The sequence below is a fragment of the Gigantopelta aegis genome, chromosome 9 (assembly GCF_016097555.1).
Source record: "Gigantopelta aegis isolate Gae_Host chromosome 9, Gae_host_genome, whole genome shotgun sequence".
Taxonomy (NCBI): domain Eukaryota; kingdom Metazoa; phylum Mollusca; class Gastropoda; order Neomphalida; family Peltospiridae; genus Gigantopelta; species Gigantopelta aegis.
In genome coordinates, this window is record NC_054707.1 from 10,125,502 (window position 1) to 10,149,886 (window position 24,385).

Sequence of the window (24,385 nt, forward strand, 5' to 3'; positions counted from 1 at the left end):
CTACCGGTCCAACTAGAGGGGAGTACAGGGTTCGTCTCGGTCTTGTCCATCTGTCCCAGATATAGTTTACCAGACTTTATTTGCAATACCTCAAGATATTGAGCTGAAATTTTGTGTATAGGTTTATCATGTACTGTTACAGATCAAGTGTTACTTTTATAGCGATTTATTAATATTTCGCCGAGTTATGGCCTTTGAAATTTAAAAATGTGTTTGGTCTGGTAGGGAATATGTATTGCTTTAACAACCATAGCTAAGCTGTGCTTAGTACACATGGACAAAAACAATTTCACTTTATATGACTTGTCATTAAGGTGATTTCTGGTTTTTGTAGTAATAGTATGTTAGTTTTACATTACTGGTGTGTTTCAGGATCATTCAGGAAGATATTTAATGTGAACAGGTCATCAGGTGCCAAGGAAATCAGCAGAGCTCTGGAATATCTCCTAGCAACAGGGAACCTCAATTCCAAGTCTGGACTGGGTCTTATGCAGGTACTCTAATGTGTAATTATTCATGTTTCCTAAAATATGTTGGCTTTTCCATGTTTTCTGATCAAGAACATGATGGCTGACCTCCCCATCTCAGGTCTAGCTGTGGCACCTGCCAAATTCACCATTTGTTAATTTTAAAAACATTGGGACAATTATATTTTAATTGGGTGATGTAATGAGTAATATTTTATGGAAAATAACTGGGTTTTTTAACAGTTTTATAGATTCTTCTTCTTGTGCGTTCAGTTTCTTTATGCTCCTTGAATTCAAATTGTCAGTTTTACCACCTCCATGAAATCCACAGTCAGCAGCAGGTCGTCTCTTTCACCCCAAAGTTTTTCTCCAATTCTTCTGGGTTGTGGCCAGATGTTTTCTCTGATGTTTGATAGATAATTTGATGGAATTTTCTTCTCACCCAGAGATAGCTCTGCATGTTATTCATGTAATGCAAACCATAATCAACATGACACATTAACATTATTAGTGTTCACAGGGCATCTAGAATTTTTATAAAATCCACTAGCCAGGGGATCAGTAATTAAACAAATTTACTAGCCACGATTAAAAATCCACTAGCCCTACTTTACTTTAAAAATAAATACAATTTTACTAATAGTAATAATCAGAGTTTAAAAACATTAAGATTTGGGAGTTAGGGTTAGGGCCAGGATATTCATATTTACAAAATAGACTTAAATGCAGCATTTGACAACTAGCTGTTGGGCATGGTAATAGTGGTTATTTACTAGCCCAACTCTGAATATCACTAGCCACAGGAGTGGGGCTACCATAATCTAGAAGCCCTGTCTGGCATGGCAATAGCAGTTATTTACTAGCCCAACTCTGAATATCACTAGCCACAGGAGTGGGGCTACCATAATCTAGAAGCCCTGTCTGGCATGGCAATAGCAGTTATTTACTAGCCCGACATTGAATATCACTAGCCATGGGAGTGGGGCTACCATAATCTAGAAGCCCTGTCTGGCATGGCAATAGTAGTTATTTACTAGCCCAACTCTGAATATCACTAGCCACAGGAGTGGGGCTACCATAATCTAGAAGCCCTGTCTGGCATGGCAATAGCAGTTATTTACTAGCCCAACTCTGAATATCACTAGCCACAGGAGTGGGGCTACCATAATCTAGAAGCCCTGTCTGGCATGGCAATAGCAGTTATTTACTAGCCCAACTCTGAATATCACTAGCCACAGGAGTGGGGCTACCATAATCTAGAAGCCCTGTCTGGCATGGCAATAGCAGTGGTATTTACTAGCCCAACTCTGAATATCACTAGCCATGGGAGTGGGGCTACCATAATCTAGAAGCCCTGTCTGGCATGGCAATAGTAGTTATTTACTAGCCCAACTCTGAATATCACTAGCCATGGGAGTGGGGCTACCATAATCTAGAAGCCCTGTCTGGCATGGCAATAGTAGTTATTTACTAGCCCAACTCTGAATATCACTAGCCACAGGAGTGGGGCTACCATAATCTAGAAGCCCTGTCTGGCATGGCAATAGTAGTTATTTACTAGCCCAACTCTGAATATCACTAGCCATGGGAGTGGGGCTACCATAATCTAGAAGCCCTGGTTCATTATAATGGTTATGTTCAAGTATTTCATGACTTTTCATGTTTTGAAGGTGGAAGGTACCATAGATCTAGAGCCCTGGTTCTTTTTAATGGTTAGGTGGAAGGTATAGATGTTACTTTTTCTATTACTCTGTTGACTTTGCTTTGATCTTACTGACTTGTTATGTGAAAATTGGATCTTAGTAACTGTTGAACCTAAAATTTACATCACATGTTTCTTGAATTTTACCAGTAAAATTGAAAAAACTAAATCTACTCAAAAATCAAACCAGTTTATGGTTTATCGAAGCATTCAATTCAATGAATTCTTGTTATTAACAGAATTACTTTTAGCTGGTTTCTATTGTTTGGTTTTATTTACAGATTTCAGGTCTGTCTGTGCTTGCCGATAAGCTGAACTTTCTGCGATATATTTCACATTTTCGCTGTGTCCACCGAGGAGCTTTCTTCGCGGAAATGAGGACGACAACTGTGAGGAAGTTACGACCGGAAGCTTGGGGTACATAACTCTTTAAGGGGCGGGACATAGCTCAGTGATCTAGGATCGATTCCCATCGGTGGGCCCATTGGGCTATTTCTCATTCCAGCCAGTGCTCCACAATTGGTGTAACAAAGGCCATGGTATGTACTATCCTGTCTGTGGGATGGTGCATATAAAAGATACCTTGCTGCTAATCGAAAAGAGTAGCCCATGAAGTGGCGACAGCATGTTTCCTCTCTCAATATCTGTTGTTGTCCTTAACCATATGTCTGACACCTAATAACCGTAAATTAAAATGTGTTGAGTGCATTGTTAATTAAAACATTGCCTTCATTCCTTCATTACTATTCAACTGTCATTCTCTACTTCTAATATATCTGCAGTGATTATATTTAAGTGTCCTACCGGCCTCAGTGGTGTAGTGGTTATGCCATCAGAATTTTAACTGGAAGGTACTGGGTTCTTATCCCACCTGAAGCAATAGGAGATTTTTCATGCCAGTACCGGCTCCAACCCAGAGTGAGTGCACCACTAGGCTCAATGGGTAGGTGTAAGGCCACATACACTGAGTTTCACCCACTTCACAGGTGCGATTATGGGTGTGTGTCCTGAGTGTATGACCCCACATGGGGTATGATTACCCGGCATGCACTGCATGAAAGGAAAGGAATGTTTATCAAATCCTCTGTACATTTCAAACTACGACTGCTTAATGTGTAACATTCGAGTATTGTAATATGTGGTCCAGAGAGAGAGAGAGAGAGAGAGAGACAGAGAGAGAGACAGAGAGAGACAGAGAGAGAGAAAACAACAACATGCTGTCACCACACAAATTGCTCTTACTGAAAGGGCAGCAAGGGATCTTTTATGTTCACATTCCCACAGACAGGAAAGCACATACCATGGCCTTTGACCAATTGTGGTACGCTAGTTGGAATGAGAAAAAAAAACCCAGTCAATTGAATGGATCAAAAAAAAATGGTTCGATCCTGTGACGCAAGCACTCAACCAATTGAGCTAAATCCCACCTGTGTTTGTCTGTGTAGTCACATTTAATTGTGATGCTTGTCTTTGAAGTCAGTGATCTTGTTATGGTAGTCGGAACTGTTTGCAAAACTCATCGCTAAACTTTAAAATTTATATTTATTCATGACTGGACGTATACTGCAGAGGTAAAACATATAAATGTTTAAGCAGTTTTTGTTGAAGTGTCCACTATAAACAGGTTAAGAAAACAATCTTATCTGACCTAATTTTTTCCTTTTTTAAAAATATGTAGCAACCTTAGTAATGTAGGACAAAGTCCTGCAATATACTTAATTTAAAAGTATTTATATCCATTTAGATTAAAGTCCGAACCAAATTGTTCACAACTATGATAAATTACTCTCCTACCTTTAGTTACCGTTAGTTTCCCCCCACTTTTTGTCCAGATACAAATTGTGAAAAAAACATACAAGACTGTAACAGTGTCACCTATATCATCCTCGTTGATATTGCATAAAATACATGCAATTTTTCACTGTCTGCCATTTTGCTTTTTTGTGGTATACTCTTCAGGAGGGGTGGAAGCAGCCTATATATGTGACGTAATTAATTTGACGTGATTATGAAAGAAAGAAATGTTTTATTTAACAATGCACTCAACACATTTTATTTACGGTTATATGGCATCAGACGTATGGTTAAGGACCACACAGATTTTGAGAGGAAACCCGCTGTTGCCACTACATGGGCTACTCTTTCCGATTAGCAGCAAGGGATCTTTTATTTGCGCTTCCCACAGGCAGGATAGCACAAACCATGGCCTTTGTTGAACCAGTTATGGATCACTGGTCGGTGCAAGTGGTTTACACCTACCCATTGAGCCTTGCGGAGCACTCACTCAGGGTTTGGAGTCGGTATTTGGATTAAAAATCCCATGCCTCGACTGGGATCCGAACCCAGTACCTACCAGCTTGTAGACCGATGGCGTAACCACGACGCCACTGAGGCCAGTGACGTGATGATGAGTGCATTATACTGTAGCACATGTCATGACATTGTTAGATTACATCATATCAATCCACCCCTCTTGAAGAGTATTCCACAAACAAGCAAAATGGCAGATGTCACAAAACTGCATGTATTTTGTTCTACGCGATCACAATGAAGTTGATATCAGTGACATCGTTACAGTCTCGTATGTGCAATCTGCGTCACTGTAATGTGTTTTTTTCTCTCACTATTTTGGGTAAATCTAACGGTAATTAAAGGTAGGAGAGTAACTTATCTTAGTTGTTAACAATTTGTTTCAGACTTTAGATTAGTTGATATTACCTGAAAATGTATAGCTCTATGTTGTGTTCTGAATCTGTGTATTGTTGGCTGGAGTCGTCATTTCACTTTTATTTGTGTTTCAGGATTTTTGTGTCCTGTACACACTCCTGATGGAGGTCTGTGTGGTCTCGTCAATCATTTAGCAGCTCTCTGTCAGGTTCGTATTCGCTGTTCTTTGTCGAGTTTGTATTCACAGCTCTCTGTCAGGTTCGTATTCGCTGTTCTTTGTCGGGTTTGTATTCACAGCTCTCTTGTCAGGTTCGTATTCGCTGTTCTTTGTCGGGTTTGTATTCACAGCTCTCTTGTCAGGTTCGTATTCGCTGTTCTTTGTCGGGTTTGTATTCACAGCTCTCTGTCAGGTTCGTATTCGCTGTTCTTTGTCGGGTTTGTATTCACAGCTCTCTTGTCAGGTTCGTATTCGCTGTTCTTTGTCGGGTTTGTATTCACAGCTCTCTGTCAGGTTCGTATTCGCTGTTCTTTGTCGGGTTTGTATTCACAGCTCTCTTGTCAGGTTCGTATTCGCTGTTCTTTGTCGGGTTTGTAGTCACAGCTCTCTGTCAGGTTCGTATTTGCTGTTCTTTGTCGGGTTTGTATTCACAGCTCTCTGTCAGGTTCGTATTCACTGTTCTTTGTCGGGTTTGTATTCACAGCTCTCTTGTCAGGTTCGTATTCGCTGTTCTTTGTCGGGTTTGTATTCACAGCTCTCTGTCAGGTTCGTATTCGCTGTTCTTTGTCGGGTTTGTAGTCACAGCTCTCTGTCAGGTTCGTATTTGCAGTTCTTTGTCGGGTTTGTATTCACAGCTCTCTGTCAGGTTCGTATTCGCTGTTCTTTGTCGGGTTTGTATTCACAGCTCTCTTGTCAGGTTCGTATTCGCTGTTCTTTGTCGGGTTTGTATTCACAGCTCTCTGTCAGGTTCGTATTCGCTGTTCTTTGTCGGGTTTGTATTCACAGCTCTCTGTCAGGTTCGTATTCGCTGTTCTTTGTCGGGTTTGTATTCACAGCTCTCTGTCAGGTTCGTATTCGCTGTTCTTTGTCGGGTTTGTATTCACAGCTCTCTTGTCAGGTTCGTATTCGCTGTTCTTTGTCGGGTTTGTATTCACAGCTCTCTGTCAGGTTCGTATTCGCTGTTCTTTGTCGGGTTTGTATTCACAGCTCTCTGTCAGGTTCGTATTCGCTGTTCTTTGTCGGGTTTGTAGTCACAGCTCTCTGTCAGGTTCGTATTTGCTGTTCTTTGTCGGGTTTGTATTCACAGCTCTCTGTCAGGTTCGTATTCGCTGTTCTTTGTCGGGTTTGTATTCACAGCTCTCTTGTCAGGTTCGTATTCGCTGTTCTTTGTCGGGTTTGTATTCACAGCTCTCTGTCAGGTTCGTATTTGCTGTTCTTTGTCGGGTTTGTATTCACAGCTCTCTGTCAGGTTCGTATTCGCTGTTCTTTGTCGGGTTTGTATTCACAGCTCTCTTGTCAGGTTCGTATTCGCTGTTCTTTGTCGGGTTTGTATTCACAGCTCTCTGTCAGGTTCGTATTCGCTGTTCTTTGTCGGGTTTGTAGTCACAGCTCTCTTCTCAGGTTCGTAAAAAAAAAAAAAAAAAAAAGTGTCTTTTACTAGTTTAAGTTGTATAAGTAAAAACTTTCACTGTTTCAATTTCTAAAAATTCAGTGTATAAAAAAGTACCAATGTTGAATTGACACCCTAGCAATTGGGTATTCTACTTCAGTCTTTTATAACTGCTTGTGATTAAATTTTATAATCATTCATTGTGACTGTTTTGGTTATTCCATTCATCCTGTCCAGCACTGTATCCCTGCTGTTTGTGTTACAGACGTGCAACGTGTCCTACAACACAGGTCCCCTCGTCTCCTTGTTGACATCTCTCGGCATGTGTCCGTGTGGAGCCCCGATTCCCGTTGGTCAGTCCTACACCGTGCTGTTAGACGGTCGGGTGGTCGGCTACATCAGTTCCAGTATCGTGGTGGAGGTGGCGGAACGACTTCGGACCATGAAGGTCAAGTCTGTCAATAATGTGAGTGTAGTGCCTGCCAATATATGCTGTAATATTTTAGTCGGTTATTGCAGATGATGATATATAATACTTGACTCCTCTTGGATGTGGGGCGGGATGTAGCCTAGTGGTAAAGCACTCACTTGATGTGCGGTTGACCTGCGATCAGTAACCGTCGGTGGGCCAATTGAGCTATTTCTTGTTCCAGTCAATGCACCACGACTGGTATATCAAAGGCTGTGTTATGTGATATCCTGTCTGTGTGGTGATGCATATAAAAGACCCCTTGCTTCTAATGGAAAAATGTTGCGGATTTCTTCTCTAGGACTATATGTCAAAATTACCAAATGTTTGGCATCCAATAGCCGATGATTAACAAATTGGATGTCAAACATGTGGTAATGTTGACATATAGTCTTAGAGAGGGAATCCACTACATTTTTTTTCATGAGTAGCAAGGGCTCTTTTATATGCATCATCCCACAGACAGGATAGCACCTACCATAGCCTTTGATATACCAGTCGTGGTGCACTGGTTGGAATGAGAAATAGCCCAATGGGCCCACGATGGGGATTGATACCAGACCTGCCGCGCATCAAGCGAGCACTTTACCAATGGGCTATGTCAGAAGGTAGGTGGATGTATCTACTGACCACAGTGAGTTGTATGTAACTGTAAGCATAGAAAGTTAGCGATAATGTCTACTGAACACATTGAAATGTATAACTGTAAGCAATGAAAGAAGTTGACTGTATCTACTGTTTAGAAGAAGCCACAGCAAAATGTGTCCTTACTACAGTATCTACTTATAATTCAGGTGTCTGAATCTGAAAACGGAATGTGTCATTCGGTGTCTGCTTATATTCATGATTTTCTTCAGCATGGTTCATGGAAATCTGCCTAGTTCTGAAAACGAACTGTGCCATTCGGTATCTGTTTATATTTGTGATTTATTTCAGGTATCACGGTTCATGGAGATCTGCCTAGTTCTGAAAACAGACTGTGCCAGCCAGTACCCTGGCCTATATTTATTCACATCGCTGGCTCGGATGATTCGACCCGTCAAGAACCTTGCGATGAATCAAGTGGAATACATTGGATGTTTTGAACAAGTTTACCTCGATATTGCCGTGTCAGACAGCGACATTAAGCCTGGGGTTAGTGTTTTGGCAGCCAAAACATCAGCTGTATTTGAACATTCACAAATCGTCATTGTTACTATTTATATTAAATGTCAGTCAGTATTTTCACATAATTTTGCCATCCTCTGTGTTATGAAAGTGCATGTAAACCATAATTTATAGGTCATGTTAAAAATATTACAGTTGACCTTTTAGTTTTGCATAGCCATTACTACATGTACCTTGTATATGATGTCTTAAATTCAATGCACAAATAAAAATGAATACTTAAAGGAAAGCCAGGTGAACATAACTATTGTAACAGTTTTCAAAAGCCAACTTTGTACAGTCTGTTTATATTATTCTTTTTGTTTTTATTATGGCAAATAATCACCTAATTATCTGATTTTCTTTTCTTATATCATACCTTCTGAATGGATAGTCTTCTTTTTCTGCATCTTCTTCTTTTTCTAGAAAATTCTGAATCAATATTAATGTGAGTATTTCATCAACTGATGTCTTTATTCTACATAACACCACAATGAGTTGTAAATATTTCTTTATCTGATGCTGTGTTTCAGATAACGACCCACAAAGAGATGTCCCCGTCAGCCATGTTGAGTACCGTGGCGACCTTCACACCATTCTCCGATTTTAATCAGAGTCCTCGTAACATGTATCAGTGTCAGGTGGGTAAAGTGAAAAATTTAGACAGGTAGTCAGCTTCCACAGATTTAACTTTTCTTGACACTCGGTAGCCAATCGGATATGTTTTTCATGCTGGGGTGTCATTAAGCATTCATTCATTCATTCCAGAGATGTAGTCAGACATATTCAATTACAGAATATATTATATACAGTATTCACACATCGTTATCTCAAATTAACATCGATATGTTTAATAGTTCAAAATTAACATAATACAGTGAAAACATTAGTCTCTAAGTAAATTAGAATTCTGGAATTCCCTCATAACTGGATGTTTTTCATAGTCCATTTTTTAATAACAATACCGAACAGAACCTCTCTTAAGGAGATGCCTCTTAAAACTAGACCTTTTACTTGATCCCTTGGGTGGCATGTTTAGAGGGGTTTTACTGTGGAAATTATACCATAAGAAAGTAATATTTTTTCTTGGTAACTGTATTTCTTTAACAACTTTAGTTTACTGTATGTTAATGACAGATGGGGAAGCAGACCTTGGGGACGCCATGCCATGCCCTGCAACACAGGGGAGACAACAAGCTGTATCGGATCCAGACCCCCCAGAGCCCCATCACCCGCCCAGTGTCTCACGACGTGTATCAGGTGGACAACTACCCACTGGGGACCAACGCTGTGGTGGCCGTCATCTCCTACACAGTAAGTGGTTAATCCTCTACCATCGTCTCCTACACGGTAAGTGGTTAATCCTCTACCATCGTCTCCTACACGGTAAGTGGTTAGTCCCCTACCGTCATCTCCTACACTACACAGTAAGTGGTTAATCCTCTACCGTCGTCTCCTACACGGTAAGTGGTTAGTCCCCTACCGTCATCTCCTACACGGTAAGTGGTTAGTCCTCTACCGTCATCTCCTACACGGAAAGTGGTTAGTCTCCTACCATTATTTCCTACACGGTAAGTGGTTAGTGACCTACCGTCATATCTTACATGGTAAGTGGTTAGTCCCCTACCGACATCTCCTACATGGTAAGTGGTTAGTCATCCCCTACCGTCATCTCCTACACAGTAAGTGGTTAGTCCCCTACCGTCATCTCCTACACAGTAAGTGGTTAGTCCCCGACCGTCATCTCCTACACAGTAAGTGGCTAGTCCCCTACCATTATCTCCTACATGGTAAGTGGTTAACCCCCTACCATCATCTCCTACACAGTAAGTGGCTAGTCCCCTACCATTATCTCCTACATGGTAAGTGGTTAGCCCCCTACCATCATCTCCTACACAGTAAGTGGTTAGTCCCCTACCGTCATCTCCTACACTGTAAGTGGTTAGTCCCCTACCGTCATCTCCTACATGGTAAAGTGGTTAGTCGTCCCTTACCGTCATCTCCTACACACTGTAAGTGGTTAGTCCCCGACCGTCATCTCCTACACAGTAAGTGGTTAGTCCCCGACCGTCGTCTCCTACACAGTAAGTGGCTAGTCCCCTACCATTATCTCCTACATGGTAAGTGGTTAGCCCCCTACCATCATCTCCTACACAGTAAGTGGCTAGTCCCCTACCATTATCTCCTACATGGTAAGTGGTTAGCCCCCTACCATCATCTCCTACACAGTAAGTGGTTAGCCCCCTACCATCATCTCCTACACAGTAAGTGGTTAGCCCCCTACCATCATCTCCTACACAGTAAGTGGTTAGCCCCCTACCATCATCTCCTACACAGTAAGTGGTTAGCCCCCTACCATCATCTCCTACACAATAAGTGGCTAGTCCCCTACCATTATCTCCTACATGGTAAGTGGTTAGCCCCCTACCATCATCTCCTACACAGTAAGTGGTTAGTCCCCGACCAGTCCAAACTGAGGGGACTATATACAGGGCTTGAAACCGGAAGCAACATATGGCCAGATGTTATGTTTTTTAAGATAGCAGGTCAAAAGTCCTGCTATAAAAAAAAATATGACAAGCTTTGAGAAACAGAACACAGGATGAGGTGATCATTTGGTATAATGTGGAGGAAATTATGACGTCTAAGATGTATTTTACAGCATTATGGAATTAAAATATAACAGAATTACCAGCTAAATAGCAGATGAGATAACCGTACAAATATATCTCTGTTGAATAATGTGAATTTCAATTTTAACTGCGAGTAGATCTAAAAAATGGACTGATTTCCACAGGCCGCTATTTCAAGCCTTCCTATATGTTTTGTCTCCATTTTTCTATCTGTCCTAAAGTTTTCAGGACTTCTTTTTTTTTGCCTGAAGCTATCCATTTTTGACAGAGTTATGGCCCTTGGACTTAGTGAAAATTTGTGCAGCCTCAAATGGAAAATATTTAGTAGTATTTTTAGAATGCTTGTCTTTACCAGTTCTCTTCTGATGATGATTGTAGGGTAATGTGCATAAGAGGAATTTGTAACAGTTTCAATTCTGTTTGTAAGAAGGTTTGTTTCTCTGTGTCATATTGTTGACCAAATGGCCACATCATGGTCATGGGCATAGAGTTTTATGTGCACATTCAGGACACGCTGCTGTAGCGCACGCTTGTGATGGGCGTAGGTGCTGGACTCATCTGGCACCTCTGTCCAGGACAGAAAATGGGTTGGAATGGGTGGGAGAGGGGACCACCTGTGCTGGCAAGAGCAGGAGAGCACCAGCAGCCCGACCAGGGCTTGTAGTCGGCGGGGAATGGCTGCATCACTTTGATATACTTTTTATGCAATCGCTTCTAGTTCTGGACACCCAGTGTTTATGTATGGAGCAATTTGAATCACTGGACTTCTAGTTCTGTTCATTTTTATTTCTTTAAATGTCAATAGCAGCAACAGGCAGCGATTCGGTTTGGTTTCAGTTGTATGTATTTGTAATGAGTCACATAGCATGATTTCAAAGGCCACATAAGTATATGGAAGTAGATATTCACTTCTAGTTCTGTTCATTATTATTTCTTGACATCAGTGGCAACAACAGGAAGCAATTTTGTTTGGTTTTCTTTGTATGTATTTGTAATGAGTCACATACATGTATCATGATTTCAAAGGAAGGCAACTAGACACTCCCAGTTTTTACTATAAATGAATGTATTCAAATAGTTTTGAACAGATGGTGTTTCCGTGTTTTCTCTTGGAATCCACTTATAGTTCACAAAGAACATTGATGCACTGGGGATTGATCCAGGAGATATCACCAGGGTCCCAGCTCTGATGGGATTGGGGAAATTAGTGTAAGTAAATCATACTTGGGAGTATGTTTTCAGGCCACTGAATGATGCAGTACACTACTGTTAAATTAATTTACTAGAACAGACATAAATAGATGTATATTTTGGGAATTTAATTTAATAGAACAGACATAAATATATTTGGGAGTATGTTTTCAGGCCACTGAATGATGCAGTAGACTATTGTTCAATTAATTTAATAGAACAGACATAAATAGATGTATATTTTGGGAATTTAATTTACTAGAACAGACATAAATATATTTGGGAGTATGTTTTCAGGCTACTAAATGATGCAGTACACTACTGTAAAATGAATTTACTAGAACAGACATAAATAGATGTATATTTTGGGAATTTAATTTACTAGAACAGACATAAATAGATGTATATTTTGGGGGATTTTCCTGGCCACTTTCTTTTGGGAAGGATCTTATGTTCGGACCCACGGGATGCCTGTATAAATCCTTGTGCACATTATGGATATAAATTTGTTACAGTGGTTATGTTAGTAGCACAACATGCTACAAGACAAACATTAATCAGTTTTCATCTGTTTGTATCATGGCTATATTTTGGTGTCTGTTAACAGGGCTATGACATGGAGGATGCCATGGTGATCAACAAGGGATCACTGGAAAGAGGGTTTGCACACGCATCAGTGTACAAGACTGAGGTAAGTGGTGTTTGGAGTTGTTGTTATACAATCAATATAGCTAGTGGCTGAAGGTCATTACTTGAAGGTGATTCACTAAGCTAATCGACAGATGGCAGGGCTAGCTCTGGGTGAGCAGAACATTTCGACGAATTATCTATTAAACTTCAAAAATGGCAGAAATCCAGTTATTTCATAGCAAAATGTCAATTATTACATGAAATTATTTCACCAAATTAAAATAAACTTTGCCATTGGCGAATTTGGTGAGTGCCAAAGCTAGCCGTGGATAGGGCTATGAAAGTCATTGATGTCGCTCATGAATCTGTTTTGGATACGGCCAGATTGGATGTATTCTATCATTAAATATTCAGAACTTCACATACATTGTTTTTCGCTTCGTATTTATTGCACAAGTTTATTTTGCGCAAGAATAGCGTAGCGGGCGAGTGGTACGTTCTTTAGCAAAATAAACGAGTGCAATAAATAGGAAGCGAAAACAAGGTATGTGAAGTTCTGTATTTATTACATACCTTCTTTTATGTTTTGCAAAAACGGTTTTCAATTTAACATCATAACAACAGTTTGTTAAATCTATGATCAAAATTCCATTCATGGATTTGCTTAACGTTAAGAATCATACTCTGCAGCAGCCTTGTGTAATGTTTCAAATACGATGTGACATAATTTGTAAATCATATATGTCGTCGGTAAATAAAAGGCGTTAACTGCAGCAAAAATAAAAAGGGAATTCCCCATTTAAAAGTTCCTGTCCAGATTGCACATATGTGCAATACAAAATAAATTTATCACACGGTTTCAAAATGTCTTTATCACTATATTAAGATTGAATAGGTATATAATAAAAGAAAAATCTATCAAGTACATGTAGTTATGTTTTAACTCCTATTATTTATCATGGATCAAGTGAACTTGTTATGATTTTTTGTTTTTCTAAAACAAATATTTGAGTATATGATGACTCCTCATTGTTATTTCTTTTGACTAACTGGGCTTTTAGTCATTTAAAAAATGAAAAACGAAGCTGTCTTTATTGCTACACTATTTTACAAGCAAGTTTGAATTGTTGCCAGCAAGACAGATGTATTATTATAATAATGGTTGTAGATTTTTTTGACAACGTATATATATAATGCAGGTTTGTTTCCCTTTCTTACCATTAGATTGTGGATTTATCCCTACTCAACAAGGAAGCTGGTTCGTCATCCCTTGTCTTTGGTATGTTAATTTCACTCAACATTGCTTGGAATACATGTAGGTCTGCGGTTCACATATTTAAGATTGTTATACTGTGTTGTTAATTGTATTATCTTCATTCAGAATAAAGAGTCCCGCGGGTGATATTTCCCATTTGATATATGACCATCACTGATGTGATGTGATCATGCTACATACTAAATTTAATATACGATTATCACCATAGTTACTGTTGAGATGCTCGTAAACGACTACTAGTGGAATGTATTAAGTCGGGGAATTAAGGAATGTATAAGTCGGGGGGAATTAAGGAATGTACTTACATCGGGGGTTAAGGAATACACTTATGTCATGGGATTAAAGATAATACTTAAGCCAGGGAATTAAGGAATGTACTTAAGTCGGGGAATTAAGGAATCTACTTATGTCGGGGGGTAAGGAATGTACCAAAGTCGGTGGATTAAAGAGTGTACTTAAGTCGGGGGATTAAGGAATGCACTTAAGTTGGGGGTTAAGGTAATCCGATGATGGCACCTCAGAAATCAGGACCTTTTGCTCCAATTAGAACAATGTTTGAGGATGACAAGCATAATGATTTATAATGGTTGTCAAAAGAATTGGAATAATGTCCATTACAGTAAGTCGAAGATGTTCGTAACATATATGTTTCATTATTCTCTGTTGTAGCAGATTTAACATAGAATTGAGCTTGACTATTTGAGGCTTACAATGTAATATTTGTAGGTTGTCGGTTGGGTCATAAAGATACTGATGGCAAACTGGACATTGATGGGCTGCCTCCTGTTGGCAAGTACCTGAATGAAGGCGACCCTTTCTACAGGTGAGTTGTCTTGTCAGTCACTCTTATGAGCCTTTCCTAAATAACTCTTACATTTGGATCTATAGTGCTGTCAGAAATAGAATAAAAATTATTTTCGTCAATTATTTGTTACATATTAAATAGACACGTAAATATTTTGTAAATATCTATTTAATTATAGTCTACCTAATTTAGCATTTGTGCACTTTATTGGAACAGACTATAACAAAGTTTGGTCAAAATACTAGTATGTCAATTTTATTGCTGTTACAATATGTGAGGAACTGTTTCTGATGATGGTTTACCCCTATTCCTCTCCAAAACAAAATATTTGTAGACATTTATAAGTAACTTTTGAGCAAAACTGTCAAGAACCATTTTGAGTTTTAAAGGTGCTATCTCAAAATTGTATAATGACAGCTATTGCAAATCATGTTTTTTTTTAATTTTGCTTTAACATTTAAAGACTACACCTTTAACTATATTATAAATGATTATAGGAAATGAAGTTATCTACTAGTAGAAAATAAATTTTTATTGGAGAATCTATCACAAACAGATGATCACATATAAGTTGTGATATAGCACCTTTAAGTGGTTGCAAGATTGTGTACATTTCTACTGTATTTATATTGAATTTATATTCACTAAATATGCTGGTCAAAATTAACAATTTATGCTGCAATTCAAAATAATCAGTTATCTTGCAGTTTTAAATTAAAAGTTTGTTTAAGGGTAAATGAAATTGACACATACCCATCAAAATGTGTTATAGTCTGTTCCAATAAAGGTCACAAATCTGTTTACTGACATCTTTATTTTAATTTCAAGAGTAAACACCACCTTGTACATCAATGAGAGCCCAAACAAGTAAATGCTAAATTAGGTAGAGTATTATTAAATATTTATTTGTCAGTTTAATGTGAAAGAAATAATTGCCGAAAATAATTTTTATTCTATTTCCGACACTACTTAAGTCAGATCGTATTACTGTAATAAATTAAATGTATAAGTTGGTTTAGTTGATTATATCATTTATTTCCATGTATTGATAATTGTATGTCTGGAACCAATGAGTTATTGATTTTACTGACAGCGGCATAGGCCTGTTCTGGTAAGAGTTGATGATTTTACTGACAGCAACATAGGCCTATTCTGATAAGAGTTGATGATTTTACTGACAGCGACATAGGCCTGTTATAGTAAGAGTTGATGATTTTACTGACAGCGACATAGGCCTGTTCTAGTAAGAGTTGATGATTTTACTGACAGCGACATAGGCCTGTTCTAGTAAGAGTTGATGATTTTACTGACATGGACATAGGCCTGTTCTGGTAAGAGTTGATGATTGTACTGACAGCGACATAGGCCTCTTCTGGTAAGAGTTGATGTTTTTACTGACAGCGACATAGACCTGTTCTGGTAAGAGTTGATGATATTACTGACAGCGACATAGGCCTGTTCTAGTAAGAGTTGATGATCTTGTTCACAGCTACATAAACCTGCAGACGGGTGAAGTGAAGGTACAGAGGTACAAGAGTCAGGAACCTGCGTACGTCGATCAGATCAAGATCCTTGGAAATGATTTCGGAACGGGAGAGATGCAGAGAGTTCGCTTTGTCTTACGAATTCAGGTATTTTGCATTTTAAACCTTTTTCTGTTTGAAATCCATCTTAAAACATTCATTTTATGTTTACATAAAAATTAATTTAGCAAATAATGTGTGTTATTAAATGGAATGTTTGTATCTATATGTTAAGGTATTGTAAATATTTGACAAAACTTTAGGAAGTTAAATAATTTGATCTGATGGATATGTTTTTGAATGTGTTCAAAGGTTTAAAGGGACGAAGCCCAGTGGTAAAATGTTGACCTGATGCGTGGTTGGTCTTGGATCAATCACCATCGGTGGACCCATTGGGCTATTTCTTGTTCCAGCCAGTGCGCCACAACTTATATATCAAAGGCCATGGTATGTGCTATCCTGTCTGTGGGATGATGCATATATAATATCTCTTGCTACTAATTGGAAAAAATGTAATAAGTTTTCTCTCTGAAATGTTTGACATCCAATAGCCAATGATTAATAAATCAATGTGCTCTAGTGGTGTCGTTAAACCAAACAAACCTACAAGGGTTTAATATCTCGAAATTGTTATTTTGGCTCAAAATCTGTTACTTGTTATAGAGAAAGTGAACTTGTTACTATCATTTTTATGATAGTGTTTGAATTTGGAGAAGGCTGGTTGATTATTTTATTCTCTTTTTTGTTGTACTCTGTTGTGTCTGTTGTTTTGGAGGTTTTCTTTTCTTTCTTTTTTTTTCTTTTCCCACCCCCCCTTTTCTTGTGGTAATTTCAATACAAGTAAAAACAACCACACCCAAAGCTGTCTATATTGCTAGGATTACAGTCATGCATGCTAAGTCGAACATTTTCAGGAACTATTGTCAGGGACAGATGGTAAGTCTTTATAATAATATAGTTTCTTTTTTTCTAGGCTATTTCTCATTCCAGCCAATGCACCACAACTGGTATATCAAAGGCTGTGGTATGTGCTTTCCTGTCTTTTGGGAAAATGCATATAAAAAATCCATTGCTGCATTAAAAAAAAATGTAGCATGTGTCTTGTTATGACTACGAGTCAAAATTACCAAATGTTTGACATCCAATAGCTGATGATTAATAAATCAGTGTGTTCTAGTGGTGTCCTTAAACAAAACAAACTTTCTTTCTTACTTTCTGTGTTCAGAGGAACCCAATCATTGGAGACAAGTTTGCCAGTCGTCACGGCCAGAAAGGAATTTGCAGGTGACATAATGGATTTCACTAATTTTCTGTACAACATAATTTGTTTTTCTTCTGCAGTAAGTACGCTACAATTTACTTTAAATTTTTTCCAATCCCAGCCATTGTCCCCATGACTGGTATATTAAAGGCTGTGGTATGTGATGTCCTGTCTGGGATAGTGCATACTATAAAAGATCCTTTGCTGGTATTGGAAATATGTAACAGATTTTCTCTGATGAATATGTGTCAGAATTACCAACATTTGACAACGAATAACCAATGATTAATTAATGAATGTGTCATTAAAAATAACATTTTTACTTTTGGAATAACCTCCATATGGTAAATTTGCATTATTAGGTTCCATGTTCTTTAAAATGTTGCTTGTTTAATATATTACAAAAGTGTGTAATAAATTGTTTGTTATACAGTATTATGTGGCCATCAGAAGATCTTCCGTTTACCGAGAGTGGCATGGTCCCTGACATCATCTTCAACCCTCACGGTTACCCATCAAGAATGACGATAGGTGAGTTTATTAGATCAGTCCGGTACAGAGAAATATGTTTTACAATACTGACACAACAGGGTTTTTATATATATATATATATATATATATATATATATATATATATATATATATATATATATATATATATGTATATACTGTTTACAATCAACTGGCACAATAGGACACTCAGGCAAGTGTCAGTGCTACATTGTTATTGTTTACAATCTTTGGCACATGTACATCAAAATAGCTTTAAAATTTAAACATTATAGGGATAAATTGTGCAAATAAAGTAAATATAGTTTTATTCCAAGATATTTTATTATTCTTAAAATTTGGATGGGGGGTGGGTTTCCACAAACTCATATGGTACTCCATAAATAAAAAATAATGTAAAAAAATTAAGTACAAGGACAAACTCTTGCCATTTTGAAAATTGTACAATTAAAACTATTTTCTTTACCTCACTGAACATTACATCCTACAGGTATGTTTAGACATATTTTATTTTATTATATTTTTTAAAAATTCTGTTTGAAGGGATGATGATTGAGTCAATGGCTAACAAATCTGCTGCACTGCACGGGTTGTGTTTTGATGCCTCCCCCTTCACTTTCTCCGAGGACCAGCCGGCGATCGACTACTTCGGAAAAACCCTGACGGCAGGTGAGACCTTCATCAGCTATTCCTTGCATCCACTGGTTTAACCTGGTACAGTGCTCGCTCGATGCGCGGTCAGTCTGGGATCGATCCCTGTTGGTGGGCCCATTGGACTATTTCTCGTCGCAGCCAGTGCACCACAACTGGTATATCAAAGGCTGTGGTATGTGTTATCCTGTCTGTGGGATGGTGCATATAAAAGATCACTTGCTGCTAATTGGAAAGAGTAGCCCATGAAGTGGCGACAGCGGGTTTCCTCTCTCAATATCTGTGTGATTCTTAACCATATGTTTAGGGGCGGGAGTTAGCTCAGTCGGTTGAGTGCTCGCCAGGATCGATCCACCTCGATGGAACCATTCAGCTAATTGGGGTTTTTTTTCATTCCAACCAGTGCACCACAACTGGACAAAAGCCATGGTATGTGCTTTCCTTTCTGTGGGAAAGTGCATATAAAAGATCCCTTGCTGCATTAGGAAAAATGTAGCAGGTTTCCATAAACGACTATGTGTCGATAAACAAAACAAACTTCTTCTTCATACTTGGTTAGTTCAACAGACAGGTTATAGTGTTGGTGAAAATTAATACCAACTGTATGTTAGGTTCATTTTCTAATTATTCGAGAAAAACCTGTTAAAGTATAATGTATCCTTTGATCACGTATTTAGTATCCTGTTCTGTGTGTTGGAAAGAGTATATAGCAGATCCCTTGCTGCTAATGTGAAAATGTAGCAGCTTTCCATAGACTACTTGTCGGAATTATTGAATGTTTGACATCCAATAGCTCTAATGGTGTCATTAACAAAACAAACTTTTAAACTTTTTTATAATAACTTGTGGACAATTAAGCATTGCATCGTAAGCCTCTGAAAATTGCTGGACCGATTTTTTTTGTTCGCGCAAATCAATTTAAAAAAAAAAAAATTTTTTTTTTTATTCACAGAAACCATGTTACAGTAAGACCTGTTCCCAACCAGGGTGAATATAAAGGACAGACAGTCAACATGACCTTGACATATTACATATAACAGGTTTTCAATAAATTCTAGAGTAATTTGAGGAAGTGCAAATGAATTTAGCGTAACCTATTTTCCATTCGCGCATTAAATTTAGGACATTATGTAAATGGACATAACGTGTTACGCAAAAAGAAAATGGGTTACCTGAATTGATTTTTGTGTAACCAGTAAATATTCAATTCTCAGGGGCCTGTATCGACACTTTCTTTGGCACACCTTTGAAGTATTATACAAGAGATTACACACAAACGCTCCTAGTGGTTGCTTACACAGCTTATTTTTATAGTTTAATATAAAACATTTCAGCTGGCTACAACTACTACGGCACCGAGCGGCTGTACAGTGGGGTGGATGGGCGAGAACTAGAGGCGGACATCTTCTTTGGAATTGTCTACTACCAGAGACTGAGACATATGGTGTCTGACAAGTTCCAGGTCAGTTCCACCTTTGTTTTATGCAAGGTGTTAATACATTATTTCAGTAAACTGTGCAGTGTAAGAGTGGTAGCCATCATGATGTAAAATTGAGGTACAATTTCAAAACTTGAAATTTACTTTGTCGAGTGGAGGGTGGGATTGATGCCCATCAGTGGGCCATTGGGCTCTTTCTCATTCCAGTCCGTGCACTATGACTGGTATATCAAAGGCCGTGGTATCTACTATCCTGCCTGTGGTGCATACAAAAGATTCCTTGCTACTAACTGAAAAAATTTAGCGGATTTTCTCTCTTAAGACTAAATGTCAAAATTACCAAATGTTTGACATCCAATAGCCAATGATTAACAATAGCTAATGGTGTAATTAAAGAAAACAAACTTTGTCAAGTGGGCATTATTGCTTCTCAAATTGTATTCTTTTTTTTTCTTTTTTTTTAGAAGCAGTTCTAGAACACGGGTATTGATAAATTATTAAGTGGTATACTACTGCAAGACGGAAAGTACAAGCTGCCCATGAGACTTGATTATCAGAAAGCACGCTACGCATTTAAGTGGCAACTGCATCTTGCTTCCTGTCAATTTCAAGCCCTGAATTTTAGTGGTCTTATACTAACGACTTAAACAGTACTCGTGAAACCATCCTTTCTTGTTTCAGATTGTTGTACGTTTTAAAACAACTCATGGTGAGATAAGTGTTATCTGTTGGCACTCATATAATGTTCTCTACGTATCTCCAGGTGCGGTCTACAGGCCCGATCGACCAGCTGACCCATCAGCCCGTGAAGGGACGTAAGAGGATGGGTGGAGTCCGGTTTGGTGAGATGGAGCGAGATGCACTTCTCGCTCATGGAGCTGTTTTCATGCTGCACGATCGACTGCTTAACTGCTCAGACAAGTCTTATGTAAGTTCTACATACCTGGGACCTAATTCACTAAACTCTCGCAACTTTGCGATATCACAGTGCAATGCAAAAGGACTTTATGAATTAGGCCCCTGTTTATTAACCTTTAGCCTACTGGATTAATTTTTGACAAAAAACACACTAAGTGGGTACAAGTTTGTAATTTTTACTCACAATTATTCACTTAAATGTTATATAAATACATAAAATAAAGTTTATATTTGAATCGGTAAGTATTATTTTCATTATTTTTTTTCTTATTTTTATGATATTTTACATCAGTTAATGTTGATTAAAATTAGACAAAAAATCTAAAAAGTCACATTTACTTATGGGTTTTTGTGGCCAGCTGTCCAGTATTTATGACTATTATACCCAATAACTGGGTTTCTGACCAGAATTATTTTTTTAAACGAACTACTATTTGGTGATTTTCGTTGTTTGTAAAACAATCAACTTTATTATCAAATCAGCTATCAATTCCTCAAAATGACTGCAACATTCCACCATTGTTGTGAACTAAAAATTCACAGGTATTTTCCATTAAAAAATGAAAAACTAAAGCTGCCATACTCTGAATTAATTCATTTCCTGTTGGTCTATTATTATTTCCGACGAGTGCCGTGTGCAAAATGGCCAGAAATATGAATTGGTGAATGCACTGTATGTCGACGGGCGAGATATGTAGTCAGAAGGTTAAAGTGGGCATCCTCAGAGTGCATAGCTGATCCTTTTGTTCGGTTTTCGCTTTTGCAGTTTTATTTGGCATAACTGATTTATCACTGAAATGAGGGGTGGAACGTAGCGCATTGGTAAAGCAGGGTAGAAGTAACCGATAAAGCGGATGAGTGCGTACAGTATTTCAATCTTGTCTAGTTACTGTGGTCACAGTTAGCTGTCCTGGGCACCGTTCCACAAAGTGATCTTAGCACCAAGTGTGCATGGTAACTATGCACTTAACGTGATCTTGGCGCTAAGATCACTTTGTAAAAATTTAATGAGGACCAGGGGCCTAATTCACTAAATTCTCACAACTTTGCGATGTTGCAGTGCAATGCTAAAAGACTTGCAAAGAGGATGCTTTGTTGTCTAGCAGAACTTAATGATTGTTGAATGATGCCACCCAAACCCTAGTGCTATCGCACATGTATCATTCCAGCCTGAAGCATGACAAATACATTTTCACGCTTCTGAGGTGTTTGAATGTCATCCTTATACTGTAATAATAAAGTATTTATTGTATACTTGAATGTAATTTAATGGCTGTTACCAACACATTTATTCCATGGAATCAACATGATTTGCCAAGATTTCACATACACAGGTACACTGAACAACAAATGAAATGCAAATATTATTTAGTTTTACTTTAATTTATTTAAAATGATTCCCATTAGTGTTTGTGTCTGTTAAAATTATCAATATTTTATGGACATTTTAGGCCACAAAGTCTCTTTACCGAATTTAATGGATCACAAAAAAATATTTTAAAATATATACTGTTAGAAAGAAATAAGGGAGCACATGGTATCTTAAGATCAAATTTAATTCACTAGTCAAGTACATGTACATGTAGTTATATCTGTATACAATACAGAGATGTAATGTGGGACTGAATGTCAGTACTGTGGGTATGTCTACCAGGAACACAGTTAACTTTCTTATACTCTGGGTGGTGGCTGTGGGACTGAATGTCAGTATTGTGGGTATGTCTACCAGGAACACAGTTAACTTTCTTATACTGTGGGTGGTGGCTGTGGGACTGAATGTCAGTACTGTGGGTATGTCTACCAGTAACACAGTTAACTTTCTTGTACTCTGGGTGGTGGCTGTGGGACTGAATGTCAGTACTGTGGGTATGTCTACCAGGAACACAGTTAACTTTCTTATACTCTGGGTGGTGGCTGTGGGAATGTCTACCAGGAACACAGTTAACTTTCTTATACTCTGGGTGGTGGCTTTGGTTGCAGTCAGTATTATCTGGTACTATGTGTGTGCTCCTTCATTTCTTTCCATCAGTATATATTGAAATATCCACATTTTGTTCAGCATCTATTTTGTAATTAACTGTGTTTCCTGCGTCTACTTCAGACTCGTATCTGCACCGACTGTGGTAACATCCTGTCTCCACTGCTGGAGAAGCCAGCGGTGGCGGTGGCAGCGATATCGGCCGAGTCTCACCGCGTGTGGGCCTGTCAGCTGTGCAGACGGACGGACAAGATGAAGATGATCGCCGTGCCCTATGTGTATCAGTATCTCGTGGCAGAACTAGCGGCCATGAGCATCAACCTCGTTATCGAAGTCAAGTGATTGTTATCGGAACTAGCAGCCATGAGCATCAACCTCGTTATCGATGTCAAGTGATTGTTATCGGAACTAGCGACCATGAGCATCAACCTCGTTATCGACGTCGTGATTGTTATCGGAACTAGCGACCATGAGCATCAACCTCCTTATTGATGTCAAATGATTGTTATCAGATGACAAATGATTGTTATCAGATGATCGTCATGCCCATAACAGATGATCGTCATGCCCTAAGTGTACCAGTATCTTCTGGTAGAGCTAGCGGCCATGAGCATCACCCTCGTAATCGACATCAAGTGATTGTTGTTATTTCGATTATATTATTATTGACATCAATCGACAGTTGTCATGCCTTATTATCAAGTGACTGTTGTCATACCCTGTTGTTGACGTCAAATGACTATCAAGAGATGTATTGACATCAAGTGTCTGTCATCAGATGTTCAGCGTCTAATACCATAACATCATTATTGACATCTGTTACAGATCAGATGTTACTGACGTAAAGTGACAGTTGTCATTCCCCCTGTGACACCAAGTGATTGTCAACAGGTGTTCCAGTTCTGATACTGACGTTAATGACTGTTATTAGATGTTCTGGTTCTTATACCATCACCTTGTTGAGATTGACATTAATTAATTGCCATCAACTGTTCCGGTTCCGGTTCTAAAACCACATGAACATTAATCAGATGTCCCGGTTATTGTTTCGCTGCTTGAGCATCAACTTTGTTATTCAACTTATTGTCAAGTAAAATATAGATATCAGACATTCTGGTTCTGAGGTCAAGTGCTTATCATCAGGTGTTCCGGTTCTCATATCATAACTGTTAAATATTGTTATTCATGTCAAGTGATTGACATCAGGTTATAAATGAAATCAGAATTTCTGTTTCTGATGACATAACATTGCTATTGTTGTCATCAGATGTTCCAGTCCTAATACACATTTTGTATCAATCTTGTTATCAACATCTTCCAGTTTTAATATCATTGTAAATTCCACTCAAGATGTTTTGTGAAATCGGCTCCAGCAGGGTACATGTATAGTGTGTATTTCACTATATATGGAATACAATGACGGCGCTGCCATACAGTAGACAGCAGGGTCTTTGAGTATTGGAATGAGGTGGTTTTTCTTTTATGTCCGATCTTTAATAAAAAAATCTCAAAG

General features: G+C 38.4%; 1 protein-coding gene across 1 annotated transcript in view; it reads left to right on the forward strand.

Moving 5' to 3' along the window:
• LOC121380836 (DNA-directed RNA polymerase I subunit RPA2-like) overlaps positions 1-23,659 on the forward strand; it is a 48,599-nt gene extending 24,940 nt beyond the window's left edge. The window contains exons 14-30 of the mRNA XM_041509825.1: positions 373-494; positions 2,451-2,586; positions 4,971-5,044; positions 6,709-6,909; positions 7,849-8,046; positions 8,592-8,699; positions 9,196-9,372; positions 12,490-12,573; positions 13,737-13,791; positions 14,515-14,611; positions 16,083-16,224; positions 17,342-17,400; positions 17,811-17,908; positions 18,431-18,556; positions 19,873-20,000; positions 20,740-20,904; positions 22,996-23,659. Coding sequence (XP_041365759.1) covers positions 373-494; positions 2,451-2,586; positions 4,971-5,044; positions 6,709-6,909; positions 7,849-8,046; positions 8,592-8,699; positions 9,196-9,372; positions 12,490-12,573; positions 13,737-13,791; positions 14,515-14,611; positions 16,083-16,224; positions 17,342-17,400; positions 17,811-17,908; positions 18,431-18,556; positions 19,873-20,000; positions 20,740-20,904; positions 22,996-23,214 — 2,189 coding nt within the window. The 3' untranslated portion in view covers positions 23,215-23,659. The remainder of the gene's footprint in view (positions 1-372; positions 495-2,450; positions 2,587-4,970; positions 5,045-6,708; positions 6,910-7,848; positions 8,047-8,591; positions 8,700-9,195; positions 9,373-12,489; positions 12,574-13,736; positions 13,792-14,514; positions 14,612-16,082; positions 16,225-17,341; positions 17,401-17,810; positions 17,909-18,430; positions 18,557-19,872; positions 20,001-20,739; positions 20,905-22,995) is intronic.
• Positions 23,660-24,385: the final 726 nt, after the last annotated feature.